This window comes from Molossus molossus, unplaced genomic scaffold (genome assembly GCF_014108415.1).
Source record: "Molossus molossus isolate mMolMol1 unplaced genomic scaffold, mMolMol1.p scaffold_m16_p_1, whole genome shotgun sequence".
Taxonomy (NCBI): Eukaryota; Metazoa; Chordata; class Mammalia; order Chiroptera; family Molossidae; genus Molossus; species Molossus molossus.
In genome coordinates, this window is record NW_023425344.1 from 183,843,603 (window position 1) to 183,869,725 (window position 26,123).

The 26,123-nt window shown below is 52.3% G+C and overlaps 1 protein-coding gene and 1 non-coding gene across 2 annotated transcripts in view; one reads left to right on the forward strand and one right to left on the reverse strand.

Annotated features, from left to right (window-relative positions):
- DUOX1 (dual oxidase 1) overlaps positions 1–26,123 on the forward strand; it is a 32,900-nt gene that overhangs the window by 1,425 nt on the left and 5,352 nt on the right. The window contains exons 3-29 of the mRNA XM_036281824.1: positions 451–541; positions 3,150–3,233; positions 3,430–3,594; positions 4,337–4,524; positions 4,727–4,928; positions 5,079–5,245; positions 5,618–5,678; positions 5,826–5,922; positions 7,314–7,404; positions 8,484–8,586; positions 8,845–9,017; positions 10,168–10,343; positions 10,548–10,666; positions 11,295–11,432; positions 12,077–12,190; positions 12,911–13,110; positions 13,757–13,942; positions 16,272–16,497; positions 16,747–16,840; positions 17,118–17,293; positions 19,370–19,439; positions 19,828–19,953; positions 20,487–20,665; positions 20,962–21,192; positions 21,715–21,814; positions 22,053–22,102; positions 23,455–23,582. Of these exons, the coding sequence (XP_036137717.1) occupies positions 484–541; positions 3,150–3,233; positions 3,430–3,594; positions 4,337–4,524; positions 4,727–4,928; positions 5,079–5,245; positions 5,618–5,678; positions 5,826–5,922; positions 7,314–7,404; positions 8,484–8,586; positions 8,845–9,017; positions 10,168–10,343; positions 10,548–10,666; positions 11,295–11,432; positions 12,077–12,190; positions 12,911–13,110; positions 13,757–13,942; positions 16,272–16,497; positions 16,747–16,840; positions 17,118–17,293; positions 19,370–19,439; positions 19,828–19,953; positions 20,487–20,665; positions 20,962–21,192; positions 21,715–21,814; positions 22,053–22,102; positions 23,455–23,582 (3,702 nt within the window). The 5' untranslated portion in view covers positions 451–483. The remainder of the gene's footprint in view (positions 1–450; positions 542–3,149; positions 3,234–3,429; positions 3,595–4,336; positions 4,525–4,726; positions 4,929–5,078; positions 5,246–5,617; positions 5,679–5,825; positions 5,923–7,313; positions 7,405–8,483; positions 8,587–8,844; positions 9,018–10,167; positions 10,344–10,547; positions 10,667–11,294; positions 11,433–12,076; positions 12,191–12,910; positions 13,111–13,756; positions 13,943–16,271; positions 16,498–16,746; positions 16,841–17,117; positions 17,294–19,369; positions 19,440–19,827; positions 19,954–20,486; positions 20,666–20,961; positions 21,193–21,714; positions 21,815–22,052; positions 22,103–23,454; positions 23,583–26,123) is intronic.
- Positions 6,611–6,735, reverse strand: LOC118622334. The gene has a single exon (XR_004958050.1). It is a non-coding gene; the product is annotated as a small nucleolar RNA SNORA3/SNORA45 family (small nucleolar RNA).

Sequence of the window (26,123 nt, forward strand, 5' to 3'; positions counted from 1 at the left end):
CAGTTCAGACATGTTTACTCTCACAGCTTGGAGGAAACCAAGTTTCAGACCAGATAAGTGACCTAAGATCAACATAGTGGACTGGCAGCAGCACTATATCCTGGCCTCCAAACAAGGCACTGTCCAAGGAACACACACTGCAGTAAACTAAGTCAAAGCAAGGTTTTCCAATTAATCTTAGGTCGTGAAGTCCAGGTAAGTGGGGATTTCTGTTTGCTTTGTTCATCACTTAATCTCAAGTGCCTAAGTCAGTGCCCATTACCTAGTGAGTGCTCATCAAGTATTTGTTAAATGAATGAAAGATCCTTGGGAGGGAGGGAGTCTCCTGCTCTTTGATACTGTGGCCTTGGCCCAGCCCCCGTACCTTAATTCATAGGGACCTGCAGAGGCCCTGGTCTGACTTTCTTGAATTGCTAGGGCTCATTCTTTCTGTGTTCTGTCTTTTTCTAGGGTCTCCATTTAAAAGTATTATCCATTTTCATCATGGGCTTCCACCTGGCTCTAGCATGGACACTCCTGATTGGTCTATGGGTGCCCACAGGTGAGTACAGATTGGAGGAGAAACATGGCTAGGAGAAGAGGAATCCCTTCTGGGCTTCCCCAAGGACAGAAGCTGATCATGTTCATCTCTATCTCTACTCCCTAACTAACACAGTAGCCTGCACATGGTAGGTGCTCATTTCTGGCTTGTTGACTAGATGGATAGATCATAAAATATTTTCCCAAACACAGAGAATTAGGGAGCCTTCAACTGCTGCGTCAGCACTCCCTATTTAATGACTTATAGTCTGGGGACCCTTTTCCTCTCCCCTATCTTCTCTCTATCTTCATAAAGGACCCCTGACCCCAAATAGGAAAAGATTGATTAGACACAGGGGGGAAAAAAAGAACCTTGGGGTCAGATCAGACCAAAAGCTGACTTCCCCAAAGGGAAGTCACCAGTGTTTTAAAACAATATGATTTTAAGAAATACAATCCACAAGAATTTCATCTTGTTACCTTTGGCTTTGCACAAATCTGAGGCCATTCCCTGTAGTCTGGGTCTCTGAGGAGGGAAGTGGGCTTAAGGTGCCACAAGTTAGGTTAAAAAGAGCAAGTCCCTGATCATCAGGAGTGGGAAATGCAGGAACAGGCAGCAAAGAAAATCTGTGGAATGATCTGTCCTGGCTGGAGGCATACGATGGTAAGCTGGCCACCGCAGCTTCTCCCTTTCCAGAGCTGCTCACATTCGCATTCCTTCCAGCCTTCTCTATGCCTTGGCCTTAGATTTTCCTTTTCTCTTACCTCTTATTCCCAACAGGCATTCTCCTCCATACCCTCCCCAACAGTTCCCACCTCTTGTTCACCCCTGGTTCTGCCACCAGTTCATCTTATTTTAGAGATCACATGTCTATGGCTGCCGTATTTCTGCCCCAAGTCCTGATCCTTAGTTGGGTTCTGCAGGGGTGGAAAATTCCTCCCTTCATCCCTTCGAGTTCTTTGGCTGACCTAATAATTAAATTGACATAAGCCCTGGCTGGTTTGGGTCAGCGGTTAGAGCGTTGGCTTGTGGTCCACAGAGACCCAGGTTCGGTTCCCACTAAGGGCGTGTACCTCAGTTGCAGTTTGTCCCCGGCCCTGGCTGGTCGTGTGGGTGGCAGTCACTTGATGTGTCCCTTTCACGTCGATGTTTCTCTCTCTCTCTCTTCTTCTCTCTCCCTCCCACTCTGGAAAAATGTCCTCGAGTGAGGATAAAAAAGAAAAAAATTGACATAAAATAGGTTAACAGGAGAAAAATAAATTGAATTTCATAAAAACAGGAGACCCAAGGGCAAATTGGGTAGTTGAGGCTTCTTTACCATCCTAAGCTGAGGAATGGGAGAGGGACCTGGGCAGAAGGGAAATTCACAGGACAATGGGAAGAGCAGATGTTTGGTTAGATGTTTGCCCAGCCATACAAATAAAAAGTTATCTCTGGTATTAGCCCTCTTTTGGTCCAGGCCCCCTATCTAATATTTTTTAGGTGGTTGAGGGAAAGGAAGTTTTTTCTTGAGTCCTCTGTCCTGATTGCCTTAAGCTCAAAATAATCCACATGCCAAAGTGACATATTTTGGGGTCACTTATTCTGCTCCTCCTGAGTTCAAATATCTGTGTGTGTGTGTGTGTGTGTGTGTGTGTGTGTGTATGGGGCAGGAGAGTAGCTCTGAGATCCTGTCCTTGGTCTGAGTGGGGAGATAATCAGAGGAATGGGTCTCCCTCTGGCTGATAAGTCTTTTCTTTGCTTTGCTGTCTGAGGTGAGGAGAGAGGGACTCAGTCCTGTAGCCTTCTAATTTGGGAAAGGAATCTGGCTGGTCATCTGATCTACTGACCAGAAGGACCCCCCCTCAACATATTTCTGATTCTGGACCCTTCCCTCTGCCCATTGCCCAAGTTCTTCCCTCAACAGCTCAGTGCTCCCTCCCAAGCCCTAGTTTTTTGGAGTATAATAGGGTCAAGAGGAGAAATTGAAGGGGGACATGATGCCCCCAAAGAAGAGGGGGTAAGGTTATCCACATGACTATCAGTCCCTGATCCCACCCAAGAAACTGGGGAAAAAAAGACCAAAACCACAGCCCTGTGGCCCACATCCTTGCCCTGGGCTCTGCTCAGCAGGAGAGGGCCAAGCTTCTTTCCACACTGCCCCTGCCTGGGGATGAATCACAGAATGACATGTCCTTCCCTGAGTGGAAGAGTGGCTAACTCTTGGGGATAGCTGGCTCTTGCTCTGTATGATGTCTTAAGGTTTGGAATGGCTTCTGTCCTACTGTGTCCCCCAGGGAGCTAAGGTGTGAGGGCAGTCTCCTGTATTACCTTTCCCATTGTCGCTGTTCTGCTTCCTCTTCCTCTCTGAGGCCATTTGTCAGCACACTGCACCTGGCCACGTGGCTACAATCCTTTAGTTAGTGCTCCCTGTCATATCCACCCCCCACCCCAATAGCTTAAAAATTGGGCTTGAATTTGGAAATCACTGCTCTGTTTATCTCCCTCTGTACCCTATCTCCCACATCTGTGCTGGGTGTCCACTTTCTGCTGACCCAAGTGCCAGGCTCACAGGATGCATATTCTGCAGGCTTGTCCGTCCTCTCATGGACGACTTGCCTGGCTACCCCTTCTCTCCAACCTCACATAGGAGCTCAGAACCCCATTTCATGGGAGGTGCAGCGATTTGATGGATGGTACAACAACCTTAAAGAGCACAGATGGGGCAGCAAAGGTAAGTGAGAGCCAAGTGGATACAGAGCCCCAGGGTCAGGGTGGTACTCACTGCTAAGGGGCAAGGGCTGGCAGGTACCAGCAAAGGCTCATCTATTCCTAAGGTTTTAAGATCTGTGGTATGGAGGAAGCCTTGGAGAGAGGAGGTCAGGGAGCCCTCTAGGGATTGGTCCTTGTCCCTACCCCTCCCATCTCAGGCTATCGGCTACAGCGCCTGGTTCCAGCCACCTATGCCGATGGTGTGTATCAGCCCTTGGGAGAGCCCTACCTGCCCAATCCCCGAAACCTCAGCAACACCGCCATGAGGGGCCCAGCAGGGCGGGCCTCCCAGCAAAACCGCACAGTGCTGGGAGTCTTCTTTGGTAAGGGCTTCAACCTGTAAGGGAGGGAGGCCAGTGGGGTCAGCTAGATACCTGTATGTTTGTGGGGAGACTCAGGGAGTGAGGGAGAAAAGTGTTGGAGGTCAGAGAGACAGGGGAGAAAGATGGAGGGGCAGGTGATGGAGGGTAGGGGTGGGAGCAGAGGAAGGAAGTCTGGTTGGAGGAGGTATAATTGTGCCCCAGGTTGAGCTGTTGATGGGGTAGGAGCATGAAAATAATCTGGTGGGGACTCTTGGTGGGATGCTAGTCTTACTCTTTGCCTCTGTATCTCCTAGGATAGCCTCAGGGCAGGGTTCTTATCCTGGAGGGAGGTGGGGGGGTTTCGAATTGGGGGTGCTAGGGCTGCCTGATCCCAGAGACTGGTTTGTTGGCTCCCAGCAGGAATGCCAGGCTCCTGCTGCCCATTCAGGGTGCCCACACTTGTTTTGCAGTGTCCACCATGTTACTGAGGCTGGCAGGCTCTCTGGGCAGGCTGCTCCCAACAGCCTAGACATTCACTGGGCACCTCCCAGTTTCCAAGGAGAAGGCCAAACTGGCAATGAAAACAGTTTGGACCAGGGTGTAACAAAGCATTGGGAAGGGATGGGCCAAGTCAAGGTTGGGACTTGTTCACAATGGCTGTTGAGTGTTTTGAAGCGTGGAACTGGGGGTGTAGGAACTAGACCAGGGGAAGAAAACAGAGTGGCCTTAGCTGGCCCTACAATGCCCTCCCCAATGCGGGCAGGCTACCACGTGCTCTCGGACCTGGTGAGTGTAGAGAGACCTGGCTGCCCCGCCGAGTTCCTCAACATCCGCATCCCACCGGGAGACCCCGTATTCGACCCCGACCGGCGCGGGGACGTGGTGCTGCCCTTCCAGAGGAGCCGCTGGGATCCCAAGACCGGACAGAGCCCCAGCAACCCCCGAGACCTGGTGAGACTAGGCAGACTGCGGGGCAGGAGCTACGTCCCAGGCAGGTGGAGCTCTGGGCTCCGGGGCTGGCAGGGTCGCGTGGAGAGAAGGTCCCACCCTCGACCCACGGACATCCGCCTGGCCCTGGCCCTGGCCCTGGCCCTGGCCCTCCCTTACGCGCCTCGACTACCCGACCCCTGCTCCCCTGTGCCCTGCCCCGCAGACCAACGAGGTGACGGGCTGGCTGGACGGCAGCGCCATCTATGGCTCCTCGCACTCCTGGAGCGACGCGCTGCGAAGCTTCTCCGGGGGAGAGCTGGCGTCGGGGTCCGACCCCGCCTTCCCCCGGGACGCGCAGAGCCCCCTGCTCATGTGGACCCCGCCCGACCCCGCCACGGGACAAGGCGGGCCCCGGGGGCTGTACGGTGAGGCTTCGGGGCCGACTGGGGCGCAGGAGGGGCGGAAGGCTCTGAGCAGCCGGGGCTGGCCGGAGGCGGGCTGGGGTCTGCGAGGTGGCGCTCCCCTGGGTCCCACCGCCGCTCACCCCCTCCCCTGCGTCTCCACTTCCGATGCAGCCTTCGGAGCGGAGCGAGGGAACCGCGATCCCTTCCTGCAGGCGCTGGGCCTGCTGTGGTTCCGCTACCACAACCTGTGCGCGCGGAGGCTGGCCCGCGAGCACCCGCGCTGGGGGGACGAGGAGCTGTTCCAGCACGCACGCAAGAGGGTCATCGCCACTTACCAGGTCGGTGACAAGGCCCTCCCCACCCCCAACTCCTCCTGGTCCACAGGAGACTCTGCTGCCCCGCAGAGCCTTCCATCCTTGGTCATCCGCCACCCAGAAACACCCTTTCCCGGGAGTCCACCCCTCCCCAGAGAGCTCATGTCTAGGAATGATAAGGAGGCGAAGTGCCCTTTACACAAGAGGTTTAGCTGCCCCCCGCGATTCCTTGTTTTGGGGGAGGACTGACCTCAGCACCTCTCCTATTTGAGTTGCCTTCCCCACGACTGCCCCTGCCCAGTCACAACTTGCCACTTAAGCTTTCCTTGGGCTCAGATCCCTCCCGGCCTGACAGTTGGAGCATTCACCTTCCCTTTCCCTTTTCTTGATCTTCAGAACATTGTTCTGTATGAGTGGCTGCCCAGCTTCCTGCAAAAAACACCCCCAGAATATACAGGTAAGGGTGTTAGGGGGAAGGGGGGGGCACCTGCATTGAGGGGAGTTCGTGGTTAGGATCCATAGGGTTAACGTAGACGGGTGGGTGCACGTTATGGGAGGATGGAGGGTTAAGGAGCATATTTCTCCTATTACCCCTGTGGGGCAGGGTACCGCCCTTTCCTGGACCCCAGCATCTCTCCGGAGTTCCTGGCAGCCTCTGAGCAGTTCTTCTCCACCATGGTGCCCCCTGGCGTCTACATGAGGTGAAGGAGGGCTCAAATGTGTGGGGGTGGGGTTGGGGTGGGATTGGGGTGTGGGTTGTCATTTGAAAAAAATTGCTCTCAGGACTCTTCAGGACAGGATTATCAGTCTGAAGTCGTGCCCATCTCCCCGGGGAACAGTGACTATGGAAGGGAAGAATAAAAACAATTGTTTGCAAAGATACATCATTGTTGTTTTAAAGCACTTTTATGTCCATTTTCCTGCAGCTGGTGTAGATATTAATTCCCCAGGTTAAGAGGGGCTAAGGTTCAGAGGGTGAGTCACAAAACCTATTGGTCTGAACTTCAACTCTTGACACTAGCCTGGGGGCATTTTTAGCTGTAAACACAGTACCTGGGGTTTATAAACCTTTTGGGGACATTATAATAAATATACGTGAGTGCTAAAGAAAATACTGGCTCCACAATAATGAAAAGGGAACTTTAAGCTAAAAATATACATTCAATTAAATGTATACAATGCAAAACATGTCCATTTTTTCCCCCTGAATAAACAAATCTTTCTAAAAAGCCCACCAAAGACTTTCAGGAGGAAAAGACTAGCTTTATTTCATGGAACCGGGTTCATAAGTCCCTGAATAATAGAGATCTTCTAAACAATAGTTAAAATATCATCCCCTAATTTGTGGGCACAGTTAGCAAATCTAACAGTTGTATAGATCAATCTGATACATGTCACTAACCTGGTGACTGACTATGCCATAGGGGACCACAGTCAGTGAATAAGGTCAGTAGTTGCTCTTCAAGGACTCTAGCACACAAAGGCAATAGCCCAAGCATGACTCTACCCTCGATTATTTTTTTACATTTACTTTATAATTTAAAATAATTTATAGATTGGATTTTCTTTTTTTAAATTTATTTATGTTACAGATGTTTCTCCTTTTTTCCCCACTGACACCCTCCTCCCCAACCCCCCCCTCCCCAGCTTTGTTGTCTATGTCCATCTGTTATGCATACATACATATAAGTTCTGTGATTTATCTCTTCACTTCCCCCACCACTTCTTTTGAGGATTGCCAATCTGTACCCTACTTCTATGACTCTGGGTCTACATAGCTTAGATTTTCTTACACTGGAACAATTTCTGGATATGCTTGATGATGGCCAAGGAATCATATCAATCAAGTTATCCATAGACAAGTAATTTCAAAAGAACAATAAAAAATTCTTTCAAACTCAGCTGGTGTGGCTGAATGGTTGAGCATGGACCCATGCACCAAAAATCAGACTGCTCAGGACCTACCCTGACCACATGTCATCTCAGGGAAGCAATGGTCTGGCCCCTAGCTACAGCCGTGGATACCAGAGCTGATGCCTGACATTAGAACCCTGAGATACCAGTCACCACTCCCCTGCTTCTTGTATTTCAGAAATGCCAGCTGTCACTTCCAGAGGGTCACCAATCAGAATTCAAGCCTCTCCAGAGCTCTCCGGGTCTGCAACAGCTACTGGAGCCGAGAGGTCAGGGCTGGAGACATATATGTGGGTTGTTATATGTGTGTTGTGTGTTCTCGTGTGTACATGTGTATTATGGTGTGTGGTGAAGGTGGGCAGTAAGGCTGAGGCAGCCACCTGGGATGAGCTGGGGCAGAGGAGGCAGCCTGGGGACCAAAGCCATCTTCCCTATCAGTGTCTGAGATAACCAGGTAGCTGTACATAGTTAAAAGTCAACCCTCTACTCTCACCTCAGGACTGTGTGGAAGATGGTGGGGCCTGTGCAAGAATAGCTCTACGTTTATTGCTTTCTCCTGGATGTTTCTTCTCCCTTAACAGCCCTGGGTCCCCCGTAGGCCTAGGAGTACCCCATTCATCCCAGCCCCCAAGGAAACTTTCCAATTAGACACACCCAGGGCACCACATTAATGTGTTTTTGTGGGCTGAGGGTAAGAAGGAGTGAAGGATTCAGAAATTACCAGGGACAGACTGTCCATCCAAACCAGGTCAGTAGGAGTCAAGAGCATTAATCATGAATTTAAAGCAAACTCAGATAGTTTGTGTAGTGTTCATAAGACAGCAAGGGAGGAGGGAAGAAAAGAGAGAAGAGGAAGGCGTAGGATCAGAGTCATGGAGCTAAGTTGGAAGAGACCTTAGTGTCCTCCTAATACCTTTTTATTACTTTATTAATTTTATTTTATTATTTTATTAATTTCTAATGTTTTTTTTTAGTAAGGGGAGGACACTGAATTCAGGGAGATCTTATGATCTGACCACAATCACATGGCTGGTTAGTAAACAGAACAAGAATCAAGACCTAAATCTTCTAGTGTCTCTGTCAATCATACTCTCAAGTCTCCTAATATAGAAGAAATAAAGTTTTTGGTCCCTTGTGCTATGGAAACCTGTCTCCCAGTGGCATGGGCTTTAAATGCGGATATCATTCACCATGAGTGGGGAATCTACTTGGGGAAGAGGAATGACCCACTGGTTTGGTAATGAGCAGCAGGACTGAGTGGAGGGCATAGACTATGAGGTGAAGGGAGCCTGGCTGCCCAAACTCTGGCCCCATTAGCCACACCCCTCTCCTCTCGTCACTCTCATAGCACCCAAACCTACAAAGAGCTGAAAACGTGGATGCACTGCTACTGGGCATGGCCTCCCAGATCGCTGAGCGAGAGGACCATGTGGTGGTTGAGGATGTGCGAGGTGAGGCCACGACTGTCTCCGCAAGCTGTGCACTCCTGCCCCAGGGAGGAGGTTCAGCTGGAGCTCCAGAGTCAGGCAGAGAGGGTATCCAGAGAGGGAACCTGCACTGCCTCTCTGCTGAGAGAGCTTCTGACCTGATGGCCACAGCTCCCTCCATATGGCTCAAGTCCCCCTGGGGCTGATTGGAGCCTGGGGCATGGGCTGCAGGAGCTATAATGTTGCTGAGCTTCCTGAGACTCTCTGCTATCAAATTCACAGATTTCTGGCCCGGGCCACTGAAGTTTTCCCGCACAGACTACTTGGCCAGCAGCCTGCAGCGGGGCCGGGACCTGGGCCTGCCTTCTTACACCAAGGCCAGGGCAGCACTGGGCCTGCCTTCCATTACCAGATGGCAGGACATCAACCCTGCACTCTTCCAAAGTGATGGCACTGTGAGGAGGGGTCGGGACCCAAGAGGGCAGGGTGGGAGGGCCAGGGCACACTGGCCTGAGACACAGAAAATGGGCAGTGAGACCTAGGCACCAGAGACAAGCACCTCGTGAGAGAGGCAGGGCTCAGCCAGGTTGCTCTTCCCAGTATCACACACCAGGCTGGAGGTTACCAGACCAGGATTTGGCTTTAGACTCTGACTGTGCAGATCCAGCAAATCTTTATTGGGCATCTGTTGCATGCCAAGCACTTAACAGACATTATTTCATTTACTCTTCCCAATGATTCCCTGAGGATATAGAAGGTCCTTGACTCAGGAACAAGCTGTAATTTTGTGCACTAGTATTCAAGCTGCCTTTGGGGAGTCAGATCTCACACCCTAAACTATCACCTGGGTGAGTGGCATTGCCTGCCAGCCAACAGACCAGTTTCAGGTGCCTTACTATCATGGCGCAGCAGTGTTTTTACAATTACATGACAAGTATATTGCCTTTGCCCTTACTGCTTTATAAAACTGTTGGAAAGTGGAGAATTGAAAGACCAATAAAGAAGTGATATGTGTGTGGGGCTTGTAAACTTCATAACAGCAACATAAAGATAAGAATGCCCAGGCATACTCAAAGTAGCACATTTTTAGCTTCAATGGTGCCTCTTTGGAATTAAGCTGGTCAAGTGCTTATTTACACTGTGAAGAAAAGAACTAAAGTAAAGGTCAGGTAGGATATGCTTCTCATATATTGTTGATGACTGTCTTTAAAAGGCAATGTCTATGTAGGGATTTGATCTTTATAAACATTTTTTTTTTTTTTTTTTTTAGATCTAAAGAATAGAAATCTTTTCTGACATATCATTCTACCGTTTAACATTTGCACTGATCCTTCAAATTTTATACCTTTTCAAGAATAAGTTACATAGGGGACTGGCTGACTCTTTCATTCCAACTTTGTAAAATAGGCAGCTGATCTGTGAGAGAATTCCCCTAATGAGTTAACTTATGTAAAGCACTCAGAGCAGTGCCTGGGGCATAATAAGTGAGTTATTGTTACTGTCATTTATGATTATTATCCCTGAGACTGATCCCTGGGGACCACCTCTTTGCCTGAGGGTGAGTTCCAGGTCTTTACGCTCACTCCTGTCCCTTCTTGGCCCCAGGTGCTGGAAGCCACAGCTGCTCTGTACAACCAGGACCTGTCCCTGCTGGAGATGCTCCCTGGGGGGCTCCTGGAGAGCCACGGGGACCCTGGACCCCTCTTCAGCACCATAGTCCTCGACCAGTTTGTGCGGCTGCGGGATGGTGACCGTTACTGGTTTGAAAACACCAGGAATGGGTAAGGCCTGTCTGGGCCCCCACCTCAGACTCCAGCTGGGCCTGGGCCCAGACCCTCTGCCTGTAAACAGCCCCCATCGTCCCTTGATTCCCAGTTGGCCCAGCCACCTCCCCAGCCCCTCTGGGTCTCTTTCCTCATCTGGATCCTTGGGCCTGGGGCCTGCATCTCTTTCCCACTCTAAGAACACCCCACCCCGACCCCCAGGCTGTTCTCCGAGGATGAGATCGCAGAGATCAGAAACACTTCCCTATGGGATGTGATAGTGGCTGTCACCAACGTGGAAGCCAGTGCCCTGCAGCCCAATGTCTTTTTCTGGCATGCAGGTGAGTGGCCAGGCGGTACTTGGGGGGAGTTTGGGGTCTGGAATCTCCTTCCTCCTCAGCTGTGGGTCTGGTTCTGTGCAGCTGGACAGTAACCTCCAAGGGGCAGTGAGCTATGTATGGTTCTGGCCTTGGAAACTGTGGATCTTGGCACCAAGGTTGTAACACACAGCTGTATAGGTTCCCCTCTGCACAACTCCAGGAGGTGCCCAAGTGAGAGCAGGACTGAGGCTCAGAGAGACCTCGTAAGGAGGCTCACATTCAGCTGGGATGGGGCTGGGGGTGGGTAGAACATTAGGAGGGCTGAGTGTAGTGAGGAAATCCCAACCCCATAGCAGAGATGAGGGAAGGATTCTGTGTGTGTGTGTGTGTGTGTGTGTGTGTGTGTGTGTGTGTGTGTACATATGTGTATATGAGGGAGAGATAGAGATTGAGGTTCATTTTGGACCACACTTGGTACCCAAGTAGGAAATACCACATTCTTGGCACAATGGCAGGGATAAACAGTCACCTCCCCTCTGGTACCCAGAGCTACCACCTTCTTTCTGCCACCCTAACCTCCTCAGTGGTGCTGTGCCTGAGCCTGTGGCCCAGCACTCCCCCAGGTCTCTAGCTTTCTCTGCCTCCCCAGGAGACCCCTGTCCACAGCCAAGACAACTCAGCACTGAGGGCCTGCCAGCCTGTGTTCCCCCGGTCATGCGGGACTATTTCAAGGGCAGTGGATTTGGTTTCGGGGTCACCATCGGGACCCTCTGCTGCTTCCCCCTGGGTAAAAATAATGAGCAGGGTGGGGTTGGGTGAGAAATACAAGCTGCGGCGGGGGGGGGGGGGGGTGCATTAGTTTCATCTGTGGCATCCAGCCATGTTCCTCTGGGCAGGTGACTAAAACATCAGAGCAGGAGGGGACATGAGAAGTGTCTGACCTGCAGATAAGTTGGCACTAGGAAAAATTGCTCCCCTGTTCTCCTGGGATCCCCCCGGGGCCAACATTGGTCAGGCACCATAGGGAATCCACAGTCCATAGCTATTTGCAGAAGCCTGGGCCTGGGAAACTGTCAGAGGCAAATCCCTGCTGGAGAACCAGGGCTGGGATGTAGTTGCTGGGGCAGAGGCTTTGGATTTAGTCTTTGGCATGGCTGTGTGTATGAGTTGACCAGCAGCCCAGCAGAGTAGGTCCAGTCTCTGGATGTGAAAGGACTTGAAGCACAGTCATCTTAGATGCTCCCCAAAGCTCCCCGTAGAATGCAAAGCAGCTCCCTCACTCCCTGAAGGGAGCTTTAAGTTTGAGAATGGGAAGAATGAGGACTTGGGGGAAGCAGGGATCTTGCCAAGGAAAAGAGTCTGGCAAAGGAGCCACTGATGTCCCCAGACTCCCACCTTCCTCTGAGCATCATTCTGCCTCTGCCCTGCCAGTGAGCCTGCTCGTTGCTTGGATTGTTGCTCGGCTCCGGAGGAGAAATTTCAAGAGGCTCCAGAGTCAGGACCGCCAGAGTATCAAGTCTGAGAAGTTTGTGGAGGGCGTGGAAGGTAGGCCTTGGGCTGGCCAGGGTGGTGACGAGGAGGACATGACTCAGGGCAAAAGGAAAAGGCCTCCTTTCTCCAGGCCTCCAGGCAGCCAGGGCAGTGGGAAGAGCCACAGGGACACTGGGTGGAAGTTGGACCTGGAGTTTTCCCACTTTTGTTGCTCCTCCCAACTTTCCCAAATATATGGAATGTGATAGACTCATGGGGAGGAGTCACAGGACCTGGACTACATTTCACAGGGTTACGGTGACTCACAAATTCCCAAGAACTGCTGCTTTGTGCCTCTCACACGGGAACTTCAGGCAACAGAGAAATAATTAGTGAAGGTCTAGAGTTAGACTGACCAAGGATTGGAATCTTGGCTCCATCAGTTGGGCCTTAGGCAGATTTTTAAGTTTCTCTAAACTTATTTTTCCTTATATGTAAAATAGGAATAATAATAGCACTTACCTCGTAGATTTATGAAGATTAAATGAACTTGTTCATGCAAAGTACTTGGTACAGAGTTGGGTACGTCACAAAGACTCAGAAAATGCTTGTGATTCTTCTCATGGACTAGAGGCACAGCAAGATTGTCAGGAAGGGGAGGACCCTTGGTACCCAAGAGGCAAGGAGCTGCAGAGGCCTTGATCTAACTCCAGCTAAGCCTTCTTCCTTTGAATATGCCTCTGGCAGGCAGGTCAGGCCCGAGGGCCCCAGCTGACCCCGCCCATCTCTCCTCAGCTTTGGAATGGCAGGGCCGCAGGGAGCCCTCCCGGCCTGTGCTGGTGCACCTGCAGCCTGGGCAGATCCGCGTCATGGATGGCAGGCTCTCTGTGCTCCGCATCATCCAGCTGCGGCCTGTCCAGCAGGTCAACCTCATCCTGTCCAGCAACCGCGGACGCCGCACCCTCCTGCTCAAGGTCCCCAAGGAGTATGACCTGGTATGACCCAGCTGGCCCCTGGCTTCTTGTCTGCAGCCACAGCCAGCCAGGCGGAGGGAAAGGAGCACGGGGCCAGACAGGGTTTCTGGCTTCTGGTTACTGGCTGTAGTACCTAACAGAGAGAGAAATTTGAGCATATTTGCCCTGCTCTGGGCCTGTAGAATTATGTGGTCTTTATAGTCCCCTGTTCCTCTTGCAGACACAGTTTGCCCCCTCCCTTTCTAAGGACACTGTGGCAGGTCCTTGTTGGGATTCGTTAGAAGAAGCTGGGTGTTCTTCCTGTCCCCTGATTTCAGGCTGTAGTGATTTGTTAAAGATTTTGGAGGGGAGCTCAATCAGAGGCTGATCTTCAACTCTGACTGTCTGGCTCACAGTCCGCTCAATCCTCTGGCCTCTGTGCCTCCCCCTTCTCCAGTATGGAACAGAGAGGGAAGGTTGGCTTTATACATGTATATGACTTTGAATGCTACCTCTGCACATATACCTCTACACATACAGGAAAACCACTCAACCCCTGAGTCCAGGAAATAACAGTACCTCTTTTGCAAGGGCTCTCTTTCCAGTGGCCCCTGACAAAATTCATGTAAAGCTCCTAGACACAAGAGGCCTTGACGAATGGTTGCTCTCCCTCCTCCTGCCTCCACAGGTGCTGCTGTTTAACCTGGAGGAAGAGCGGCAGGCACTGGTGGAAAGCCTTCGGGTGGCCCTGAAGGAGAGTGGGCTGAGCTTCCAGGAGTGGGAGCTGCGGGAGCAGGAGCTGATGAGGGCAGCTGTGACGCGGGAGCAGCGGAGCCACCTCCTGGAGACCTTCTTCAGGCATCTCTTCTCCCAGGTGTGGACGCGGGATCAGATGTGTTCTTGGGCATCTGTCTGCCTGTGGCCCTTTCCTGCATAAGGCCATGGGGTGACTCCAGGGAAAGTCAGAAACCCTGAGGTCACAGCCAAGAATCAACTCTACTGTGATTTTGGCACCTGACCTTACTGTAAGGAGATGCTCCTGGCCCCATTCCAATCCCACCCACCTGTGCGGCTCCAGAAAAACATTCCCTAGGAAGGGGCTCATCTGCATGTATCACTACCTCTCCCCTCAGGGCTGCCCAGGGTCTCTGCCCTCACTCACAGGCTGCAGAAACCTAGGGCGAGACAGGCAGTGTGGGGCTGCGAGAGCCCTTTGTCTCCCCACCTCGGGGGGACGCAGCTGTCAGAGGCCTCCAAGGGGCGTTAGTGCCCACCTTGCAGACTTCTGAGAACCACTGAGAGGATAGAGGGAAATAAGATAACAAGAGAAATACAAGGACTTGAGTCCATATCTGGCACAAAAATAAAGGCAGCCTGGAAGCAAAATAGTGGCGAGGAGAAGCTTGGGGGATATAAGGTAATACAGCATGGGCGTCCACTGAAGGAGTTTATCATCCCATTGGGAAGATGGGGTGCATGCAGAAAGGAAGATAACCAGCAAAGAAAGACAGCTATAAAAGTGACCCAGGAAATCAGTGGTCTGGGAGTTCAGAAGGGTAGTGAAGCTTTGGGCGGGTGTGAAGTCATGGTGGAGGTGAGATTCGGCAAGGACTCAAGTTAGAAGAGTTTGGGCTCAGAAGAAAGGAGCAGAAAGGACTGAGCAGAGGTGCCTGGTAGAAGGGTAGAAAAATCAGTGTTTGAGGAGAAGGAGCAAGGTTGGCTAGTGGGGGAGAGGATACAAGAAGGAAGCTACCATTTAATGGTCATTTACTGGGTGCACATGACCATGTCACTTGCTCCTTAAACAAATTGAACCTGAGTAGGTATTAAAATAGAGGGTCGCCCTTGCCGGTTTGGCTCAGAGGTTAGAGCATCAGCCTGCGGTCCCAAGAGGTCCGGGTTCAGTTCCCGCTAAGGGCATGTACCTTGGTTGCTGTTTGTCCCCAGCCCTGGTTGGGTCATGCAGGTGGCGGCCACTCGATGTGTCCCTTTCACATCAATGTTTCTCTCTCTCTTCCTCTCTTTCCCTCCCACTCTATCTGAACAAAAAAATGGAGGAGTGTCCTCGGGTGAGGATTTAAAAAAAAAAAGTAGAATAGAGGGTCCCTGGCTGGGGTGACACATTGCCAGGGCCTGGGCAGGACCTGGGCACCTCCACCCAGTTCAGGATCTGCCAGGGCTATGAAAGAGAACTCCCTGTGTTGGGAGGCGAGGGTGTGCTACTATCCCTTGGGGGTAGCTGCCAACCCTTTCTCTCTGCCCAGCTCTTTCAGCCTCTCTTGTTTATCACAATAACCCTGTGAGATAGGTAGGGCAGGTGAGGAAATGAATGCCAGACAACTGAAGACATTTGCCTGAGGCCACACAGTGAGACAGCTGGGCCATGAACCTAGGTCTCTTGCCTCCAGCCCCAGGCTCTTCCCACCAAAGCACCTTATTTCAAGCAACAAGGTTTACCTCATGAAACCATAGCCAGGCTTGAAGTAGGGGCTTCCAGCTGACAGGCAGGACAGACAGGTGTTATGGTTGGCAGCCTGCTTGCTTCCCTCACCGTCTATTCTCCTTAAGCTGGGGCAGCCCTTTGGCGGGGCTGAAGATGACGCGAGAATTTCTCCTTCCCAAGCCCAGCTTTTTCTCTATCCAGCTGAAGTTTTTCTCAGTCAAAACTCTAGCTTTAAGAGCAACCCGCTCAAGCTAGCCTTGACGAAGGGTCAGTTGACTCTGAGGATATAGCAGTGTCTCAGGAATTCCCAAGGGAGGACTGTGACCTGCCCCGGAAAGGACCAGGAAAGGGAAAGCTGTCAGCCAGCAAGGCCACTCCTCTCTTAGGCTTCCTCCTTTTTCTCTGCGCCTCTGCTTCACTCTGTCTCGGTGTCTCTGAGCACCTGGAGGGACAGGGTGATCCACAACTTCTGAGTTTTCTTGTGCTTGGATCAAGACAGACCTAGGACCTCTCAGTCCCAATTCCAGGTCCCCTGCTTGGCTCAAGTGTGTATCCCTGATCCAGTCAGCTAACACACAGGGCCAGGGTTCTGTAACATAAATGGCCACAGGGACCACCTGCAGGGTTTATGGGGTAGTGCTTAGGGGAGGGGGTGCTGGGCAGACACCTTAAAAGATGGCTCCTACAAGCCTCAACTGGCCTTCAAGTCAAGGAGTCCCTGTCTCCTCCTCTCCCTCCCTCTGCTTCCCCCCAAGCACAGGTGCTGGACATCGACCAGGCGGATGCAGGGGCCTTGCCCCTGGACTCCTCACAGAAGGTGCGAGAGGCCCTGACATGTGAGCTCAGCAGGGCTGAGTTTGCTGAGTCCCTGGGCCTCAAACCCCAGGACATGTTTGTGGAGTCCATGTTCTCTCTGGCTGATAAAGACGGCAATGGCTACCTGTCCTTCCGGGAGTTCCTGGACATCCTGGTGGTCTTCATGAAAGGTAGTGGAGAAAGGAGTGATTGTCAGACAGGAGAAGATGGAAGGGGCTGGAGACTGGGCTGTTGGAGATGGGGAAGCACTGGGCCAGGTCTCTAGCCATGGTAGACATCTGGGAGCACCCAGGTAGGGTCAGGAAGCAGAGCAACCCCTCGCTGTGTCCAGTAGTGGGTCACAACAGTGCAAGGCCCCTCTGGCCAGCCTGGGGTTTAGGCGGGCGGTCTGGGCCTCTCACAGGGTCTCCTTTTCCTAGGCTCCCCTGAGGAGAAGTCTCGTCTTATGTTCCGCATGTACGACTTTGATGGGAATGGTCTCATTTCCAAGGACGAGTTCATCAGGATGTTGAGGTTGGTCCAGGGGGACAGTCAGGAGAGTGGGCCAGAGCAGGGACTGCTAGGGGACAGAGGTGGGACATGAAGGAGGAAGCAGGAGAGTAAAGAACAGGGGCCTCCTCCTTCTCACCCGTGGAGCCAGAGACTGTTGTTGCTAGGAGGGGGCTTGAGATTTGTCCAGTCAGGTCCTTCCATGTCGGCTTTGGAGGCCTGGTGGGATGGCCAGTGGGCCCCTGTGTCTAGGCCCCAGGCCCCTTGTCAGGCCTGATGGCTCCCCTCCCCCAATCCCCAGGTCCTTCATCGAGATCTCCAACAACTGCCTATCCAAGGCCCAGCTGGCTGAGGTGGTGGAGTCCATGTTCCGGGAGTCGGGCTTTCAGGACAAGGAGGAGCTGACATGGGAGGACTTCCACTTTATGCTGCGGGACCACGACAGCGAGCTCCGCTTCACACAGCTCTGCGTCAAAGGTGAGGGAGCCCGGAGGCCGGGCTCACTTATCCTTTAGGCACAGCAGGCACAGTACACAGGGACCACATATTTTGAGAGTCCATGGAAATGTTTTAATTTCTTTTAAAATCAGAATAAAAGGAAAAAAATAATAAAATAAAGTCAGAAGGAAAGAATGAGAATAATAATAATAAATATGTAACACTGTATCCAACCTGGATTATATTTTTTACACCAACATAATTATGATATATACTTAAAAAAAATTTTTTTTAAATGGAGGAAGGAGCCCAGGAAGACAGCAGTGCCTGGGACCCACAAAAGTCATGATGCAGACCTGCTGGTGGGGTGGGCAGGGTCAGGATGGGGTGGGAGATGGCGGCTGGAATTCCTCTTTCTTGTCAAAGACCCCTGTGCCCAGAGCCCAGTGCAGGGGCAAAACAGTGTCTCCTCGTTACAGTCCTACCCCAGCCATACCCACCTCAGCTGGGGTTTCTGGTGGTGCTGGGAGCTCTGGTTTTGTTTACCACTTCTTCCCCTGGAGGAGTGCTCAGTAAATGTTTGCTGAGTGCATGGAGACCCACCTCTGCTGTCCTTCCCCCTACCGCCTGCCCCACCTGCATCTGACTCAGGTGGGTGGGGATTGAATCAGGGTGAGGAGTGGGCAGAGAGCAGGCAGAGGGACTGCCTGTGGCCTGCTCTGAGTTGTTACAGTGTCTTCACAGCCTGGGTTGCTAGGGCATGTTGAAACCAAGCCCAGCCCCTCCCAGGATTATGAGAGCCTGGGGGAACTGAGCAGTCCAGATGCGGGAGAGGGGCAAGTTAGACAAGGCACAGCTGGGCCTCTGGTCAGGACTTCCCCTGCCCAGGGTGGGAGAGAGCTGGAAGAGTGCAGACCCAGCACATCTGATTCTGCAGCTTTTCACCTTTCCCAGGCAGCCAGGACAGCGGGCACCTAGGCCTGAGGGCAGAGCAGGGACAGGTGCCTGAAGTGGTCCTAGGCCAGAGTCCCAAGGATATCCAGCTCCTGGGGTGGAGGAAGGACCAGGCTTGGGAAAAGGAGGATTAGGTAGAAGGTTAGCAATGAGTATTATTTTGTTTGACATTTTAAGAAAAAAAGAATGTTTTTATTGATTTGAGAGAGAGAGAGATGGATTTGTTGTTCTATTTACTTATGCATTCATTGGTTCCTTCTTGTATGTGCCCTGAGATCAAATCCACAACTTTGGCGTATCGGGAAGATGCTCTAAACAACTCAGCTACCTGACCAGGGCTGTTTGGCTTTTAATTGTTGTGCTTTGTTGTTTCCTCCATATTTTACTTTGAAATATTTTAAACCTACAGAAAAGGTACAAGAATAGTACAAGGAGCATCCCCTTTCCCCTCCCCTAGATTTGTCAAGTTACTGTTTTTGCCACATTTACTGTTTGCTAAAGCATTTGAGAGGATAGACATGTATACTTTGTTTTAAACACTCTGATTTCATTAAAGTCAAGTTAATCACTTTTGGTCTCTGGCCTGTAGACCAGGGTAATCTTCAGGATCAGTTTAGTACTTGAGAAGTGACCCGCAGATTCCTAGGCCTCCTGTTAGAATCCGGTTTTGCTGCTCAGTCATGCCCTGCCCCTAAGCACTCAGCCCAGACAGGGAGAGGTCCCCACCCCCCAACATTTTCTTATGAACATTTTCAAACACAGAAAAGTGGAAATAATTTTATAGTGATCTCCCAAATATGTACCACCTAAATTCTACACTTAACTCCTGGGAGATTTTAAGCTGGAAGGTCATTAGCAGGGTTTTGTGGCAGAATGATCTTAGCTGACAGGTTGCATACTGTTCCTGAACTCTACTCCATAAGCCTGATTCTAGTTCCAGAAATGAGATTGAAAGTGGACATGCCTAGCCAACTTTGTTTCAGGCCTTCTTCCTGCCTACCTGTGGCTGAGTCTTGCTCCCACTGGGGACAGAGGCTGAGGCTGGGGCACCCAGAGGCAGGGTACTGGACAGAGACCCTCTATAGTGTCTGGCATTTGAGCCAGGTCCTTCTGAAGCTCTGGGCCTTGAACTGCTCCCTAGCCCAGCTCTGCATTTTGCAGGGGTGGAGGTGCCTGAAGTCATCAAGGACCTCTGCCGGAGAGCCTCCTACATCAGCCAGGATCAGCTCTGGTGAGCCCTCTTCTGGGAATGTTAGAGGGAGGGTTGGGGTCAGGGAGTTGCATTTTCTCTCCCCAAAATGACTGGGATCACATCCCCCACTAGCCCATATCAAGCCTTCACGCAAATAAGAAAGAAGCACTTCTTACTCTGCAGACATAGCCCTGCACTCACCTGCGGCCTGGGTCAGATTCCCTTGTAAAGGGCACAGCTATAAGTGATAGCCTTGGCTAGGACCCCCAGGATGAGACTCATTCCCTATCTAGGTCTCTGGAAATCCTGCGGTCCCCTGGCTAAGAGTTGCCCTTCCCCAACAGAGTGGGTCTGGGGCAGACCAGGGGCAACAGAGCACCTAATGGCTTAAGTGACTAAGTTCCTATCTCCTGCATTCCTATCCCAGTCCCTCTCCCAGAGTGAGTGCTCGCTGTTCCCGCAGCGATGTCAAGGTGGAGCTGACACCACAGAGACAGCAGTGCCCCACGGACACAGATCCTTCCCAGGAGATTCGACGGAGGTTTGGCAAGAAGTACGCCTGCTTCTCCCCCTAAGCCCAGGCAGTTCATCCATCCTTTCAGCAAGCATGCATTGATTAGTTGGTGTCAGGCACTGTGCTAAGCACTGCCTCAGAACATCACAGTCTGATGAGAGAGCCTGGTACACTGAAAATTGCAGTGTCCCACTGATGAGTGGTATAACGGTGGTAAGAGCAAGAGGCTTCTGAGCTCAAGGAAATGCTCATCTCTGCCTGGGAGGTCAGGGAAGGCTTCCTGGAGGAGGTGTTCTTTGAGCCTCCAGGATAGGGTGAGAACAGACCCCTGGGAGTTGGGAGCTACAGACTGGGAGGGGAGAGGGCTGTCTGAATGTGAGTGAGAACTGGGGTAGGCGGAGTGCATCCCCTGGAATGAGCTGACCCAGTGACCACTTGCGAGGCTGTGATGCTAGCCTTTCGACTCCGAACCACATGTATTTTGGGTAACTCTGCGCCCTTTCTCCCCTCTGGGCAGCGGGGCTGCGCTAGCGTGGGGTCCCTAGTGAGAGCGAAGCCTTCCTGTCTGCCAGGGTAACGGCGTTTCAGCCCCTGCTGTTCACCGAGGCTCACCGCGAGAAGTTTCAGCGAAGCCGGCGCCACCAGACGGTGCAGCAGTTCAAGCGCTTCATCGAGAACTACCGGCGCCACATCGGCTGCGTGGCCGTGTTCTACGCCGTCGCCGCGGGCCTCTTCCTGGAGAGGGCCTACTGTGAGCGCCGGCGGGGACAGGACCCGGGGGACGGGCACCCCGGGGCGGGCCTCCTTGGGTGACGGCGCCGGGAGGGCTTGGCCGGGCACCTGTGAGTGACAGACGGCCCGGGGCCAGGCTTGCAAAAGTGCCCCCGCGGGGGGGGGGGGGGGGGGGGGAGGGAGCAGGGCCTCCGGGGGTGCTCGGGCCAGCCTGAATGAAGCCTGAACGAAGACTGGGGAGGGCCGGCCGCTGGCCTCCCCCAGCCGCTCTCTCCTCTGCACTGCGCCCCCTTACCCGCCTGGGCCCCTCCGCAGACTACGCCTTCGCCTCGCCACCCTCGGGCATCGCAGAGACCACCTATGTGGGCATCATCCTGTCCCGGGGCACGGCCGCCAGCATCTCCTTCATGTTCTCCTACATCCTGCTCACCATGTGCCGCAACCTCATCACCTTCCTGCGAGAGACCTTCCTCAACCGCTACGTGCCCTTCGACGCCGCCGTGGACTTCCACCGCCTCATTGCCTCCACTGCCCTCGTCCTCACAGGCAGGGCCTGGGGTCCCGAGCCTCGCCCTGGCCTCCCGCCCCCATGAGCTCCCCCTCCTCTGAGAGCCCCTCCTCCCTCCCTGGATGTCCCTCTCTTGAGGATGGAGGTGGCCCCACAGCGGTGGGAAGTGAGCCCAGAAGCCCCTCGCAGCCCCGCCAGGGCCTCTTCCCACGCTTTCAGGCCACCTCGAGAGCCTCCAGCTGACAAGTTACCAACACCCCAGCATGAGAGCACATAATGTGCCCCCTCACAACTTTTATGCTGTAAAACATAATTCTGTGAGAGAAACCAAAGGCGTGAACTTCTAGTACATGATTTGGGCCCATGCTTGTGTTCATGGATGGTGTGTGTATGGGACATGGGGAGGAACAGGAAGCTGATCAGCGATCAGAAATAAAACCCCTAGGGTCCTTCTTCAGCCCCAACCCGGCTGACTGCAATTCTCTACCTTGGGCTGAGTGGGTGGAGCACCCCCAAGCGGCCATCCCCAGGCTCACCCCACCCTGTCTGCTCTTCCTTAGTGTTACACAGTGCAGGCCACGTGGTGAATGTGTACCTGTTCTCCATCAGCCCGCTCAGCATCCTCTCCTGCCTCTTCCCTGGCCTCTTCCATGATGATGGGTGAGTAGTGAGTGAGGAAAGGGGGTGTATTATTTGTGAGTGGAAAGAAGGCAATTATCTTGGCTCAGAGGAGAGTGTCACCTTCCAGGTTACAGGACAGACAATGACCAGGATGAGCCCCCAGCCCCAACTCAGTAGACAGGGAGACTGGTGGCTGGGTTGCGGTGCCTCATCTGAACTTTCTGGAAGTCCCAGACATCTCCTCTAAGGATCTTTCCTTGTGCTCCGTTCCCCACAGGTCTGAGTTCCCCCAGAAGTATTACTGGTGGTTCTTCCAGACTGTGCCAGGTGAGAGCCCTTCCTGCTCCGTGAATTCTGGGCCTGGCTCCAAGCTCCAGGCTCTGGGTTCTGCTTACCGTAGAGCAGCCCAGTTGCACTCACTGGGCTCTCATGGTGAGTCAGGCTCTGCCCTCTGGCCCTGAGGACTCTCCTGGGCAGTAAGAGGTTGATTTCCAGTGCTTCTCTCAGGAGCTTGACTGGGCTCCCATCCCCACTCTGAACTAGTTCCTCCTTCTGTGTAATGGGAGTGGTCCCCCTCACTCTCCCAACACACACACCTACCAGGACAGTGGCTCTGAGAAATACTGTGCCTCAGCTGCATGGGGGAGGGACCGGGCTCTTTGTCAAGCCAGACAAGCCCCCCCCCCCCCCAACTCCTTTTAGTCTGTCGACAAGGGCTGTTTTAGGGGTATATTCCTAACTCTCCATAATCACCCATTTTAGGGCTATTAGTTGTGAATCTATTCAAACACTTCTTGAACTATTTATATTTTTAGTCTGTTCCCTCCTTGGGATAACACGTTTTCTACACTCACTGCTCTGTGAAACAAAGCACAGCTTTTTATTTTTTTTAATCCTAAAACGATCTGCTTTGAACTTCAGAGAGTGCTTGCTAATTCCTGCACACTGGGATTTCGAGGATAAGGCTGTGTTTATGCTCTCCTCTCCATTCTGTCTTTTATAGGCTTTGGTTAGATCCCGTCTTAACCTCTGCTTTTCCACACTTCGGGGCTCTAATCTTCCTAATTTCTGCCTCTCTCCTCCTTGATCACTCGAGGGGTCATTCTCTGGCCCTGCCCTCCCACCCAGGCTTCAATATCACCCTCCCGTATAGCTCAGTCCTGGGATCCCCTATGCAGAGGGGCCTCCCACCAACTCAGGACTGAACCCAGAGGGTCTCTGCGGGTGGCACTTACTCACCAGCTCACCAGTGCTCATCCTGTGTCCAGTCCGACCCAGAGGGCCCAGAGAAGACGCCCTGTGCATCTATTCGCGCTGCATACTTTTGTATAAGGCCCACGGTGTGCCCGGCCCTTCACTAGGCACTAGGATTCAGTGGTGAAGTAGTCTAGCTTGGTCCTTGTTCTTGTAAACCTGAGAATCAGGAAAGTGATGGACGTAAAAACAAATAATGACCCATGATATTGAAAAATATCATGACAAGGTCTGTGAAGAATGAGTAGGCTCTGTTGAAGTGAAAGGTACCTGTGATCAGTGGTGTGAGGGGAGAGGAACAGAGGAAGATGCTGGGGCTTTCTCCACCCCATCCCTAGGACGGTGGAGTGGAAAAGGGATCCAGACCCTTGGCAGGCTCAGAACAGCCCTACTCCTTTGCCCTTCACCCCTTGTTCACTTTACAGGCCTCACGGGGGTCATACTGCTCCTGGTCCTGGCCATCATGTATGTCTTCGCCTCCCACCACTTCCGGCGCTGCAGCTTCCGGGGCTTCTGGCTGACCCACCACCTCTACATCCTGCTCTACGTCCTGGTGAGGGCTTTTGGCTCTGAGCCAGGCTAGTGGGGTCTGGGCAAGAGGGCTGAGACATCGGTCCTCCATCCCCTTAGTTATGTCAAGTGTCCACTTCATTTGTCACTTAAAAGATGGAGATGATAGTAGAGGACTCTCGAGTGGACTGACTTGCTGGCGTGGGTTTGCAATAGCGGCTGTACCAGACTGATCTGCATTCCTTGCAGAACCCGCACGTCATTTTGCCCAACCAGTCTTTCTCCACTTTGAGTGGCCAGTTTGGGCTCCTAGGTGGACTGCCTACACTTAAGGGAGAATCACCCTTTTTAGAGAAACTTATCTTAATTGAGTTTTGCTACTTTTGTTCTGATCTTGTTCCTAAGATGTTCGCCACCCCACCCAGCTAAGTGCCACCTATAAAGTTAATGACCTTGCTCAAAATGTCTTTACTTGGACTTGATCAAATGGATTTTTAAGACTCCACCTGTCCCCTTTCCTTCTCCTTATTCTGGGGTCCTGCCTGCCTTCCTTCACATTCCCTCCTTTCTCCTGTCCTGTCCCTTCACCCTTCCCTGGGTTTATCGTCAGCTGCTTCAGCTCGTTGCGTTCAGAGCTGACTTTGATCTGTGCCCCTGTCTCATGGTTCTGCTTGGCCTGCCTTCCTCATGGGCACTGGCAGTTCCCAAAAGGGCACCCTGAGGACCTTGTTGAGAAGCTAAACTAAGTCCCAAGGCCCCTGCGTTTCCACTGATGAGAGCTTGGCTGTGAGCATTAAAGAAATGCATGGCCCATATGGCCCCCCTCTTTATCACCTGGCTCCACGCAGAACTGCACACAGGGGTCTCCCATTGCCTGGGTCAGGCTGGCACCTGTGGTTGGCCCTGCCTCCTCCCAGGTGTAGTTCTGTCCTCACTGATAAGTAGGAGGGTCTGTTTCCATCGTGTCTGAGACTTGGCACTTCACAGTTCTAAAGACGACTACACAGCCTGGGCTTAGGTTGTTTCCTAGAATTGATGATGTTTATTTCCAAAGTAATCTCTCACTAATCTATCCCTTCCTCTCCACCTTCTCAGTAATGGGTGGACCCCTGGCATCCTGGGTTACTGTTTCTGTTAGGGGTGGAGGTGATGTTCCTGTTCCTGGTGAAAGAGCAGCTTCTTGATGGGAGACCCAGATGAGTAGCCAGACTGGCTCCCTGAGACCACGATCCCTTTCTGATTTATCTCTGATTTGGGGGATCATTGGAGCTCAGAACCACCCTTCCTGCCAGCAGGGAAGTCAGCAACTCAGAAAGGTGTAAGCCTTTCTGTTGGACAGTCCTAGCCCTGGCTGCTTGGGAGCAACTCCCCTGGGGGTAGATCAGGGCCAAAAGACCTGTTTCTTTCCCATTTATCACAGGTGTGGCCACTTGATCTCAGGCAGAAAGAGAAGTTACAAGTAAAGGCCATATGGTGAGGGCAGGACTAGCACAGCCAAACCTGAGCTGGAAGGCTGCTTCCCCAGCTCCTCAGCCAACCACGAGTCTACAGAAGCTTTGTGGTATAAAAATAAAGCCAACACCAAATAGGGTACATAAGCATGAGGTCACCCTGCCATTGTTTTCAGCCTGGATGAATGCTCAGAAAGCCTTGGGGGTGGGCGTGGGCTCCATAATGAAAGGGAAACTTGGGGGATCAGAGCCAGTGCAGAGGAGAGCTCAGAGAGGTTCAGTTAAATCCTGTGGGGGAAGGCTCAAGAATTTAGAAATGTTCAGCTGGGGGAAGGGAGAGCTGAATGAGAAACCAGGGTTTAGTTTAAGCTATGTGTTGAGAGTCTGTTATGTCCTAGCTCTGTGCTAAGCCCTGAAGAGGGAAGGGGAGACTCTAAGCTCTGCCCTCAGGAATTCAGGATTTGCTGCAGAGATACATGCCATCCATGCATGTGAAATGATTGAAACAATCAGACAATACAAGATTAATTGCTGAGCTGAGTGTTCCAAAAACTAAGTTACAGGAGCCCATTGATGGGAGTTTCCTTTGGGCCAAACCGGTTAGGGAAGACTTCACGAAGAAGATGGGACTTGGGCCAAGCCTTAAGGAGAGATAAGCTGAAGTTTGACAGGGCAGAGTGGAAGCTGAAGAGCATTCCTGGTAAAAGGAAGGGCATGAGCACAGGTGCAGAGATGTGAGTGGTGATAAAATATTCAGGGCACAGAGGAGACAAGCCGGGCTGTAGATGGCCATAGGGCGTTAGGCGGTGGCAGGACGCGGTGGACCTGTGTGAGTTGCCCTGAAGCTGAGGGGCTGTGGCTCAGCTGCGAGGCCAAGGCACGTGGGAGAACATAGAAAGTCAAGAGCAGAGGGTGAGGAAATCAGGCTTGTTGAGAGTGGAGAAGGTACAGAGTCAGTGCAGGAGATGGAAAGTGAGAGGAGAGAGACCCAGTAGAGCATTGTTGCAGGAGCGTGAAGGAGGGGCTGGTCACTGTGCCACAGGCTGCCAAAGGTGGGAGCAGAAGTGGTCTGAAAGGAGACTTTGGGGTTTGGCCATTTGTGAGCCCTCAGTGAGCAGATCCTGAGAAGAGGT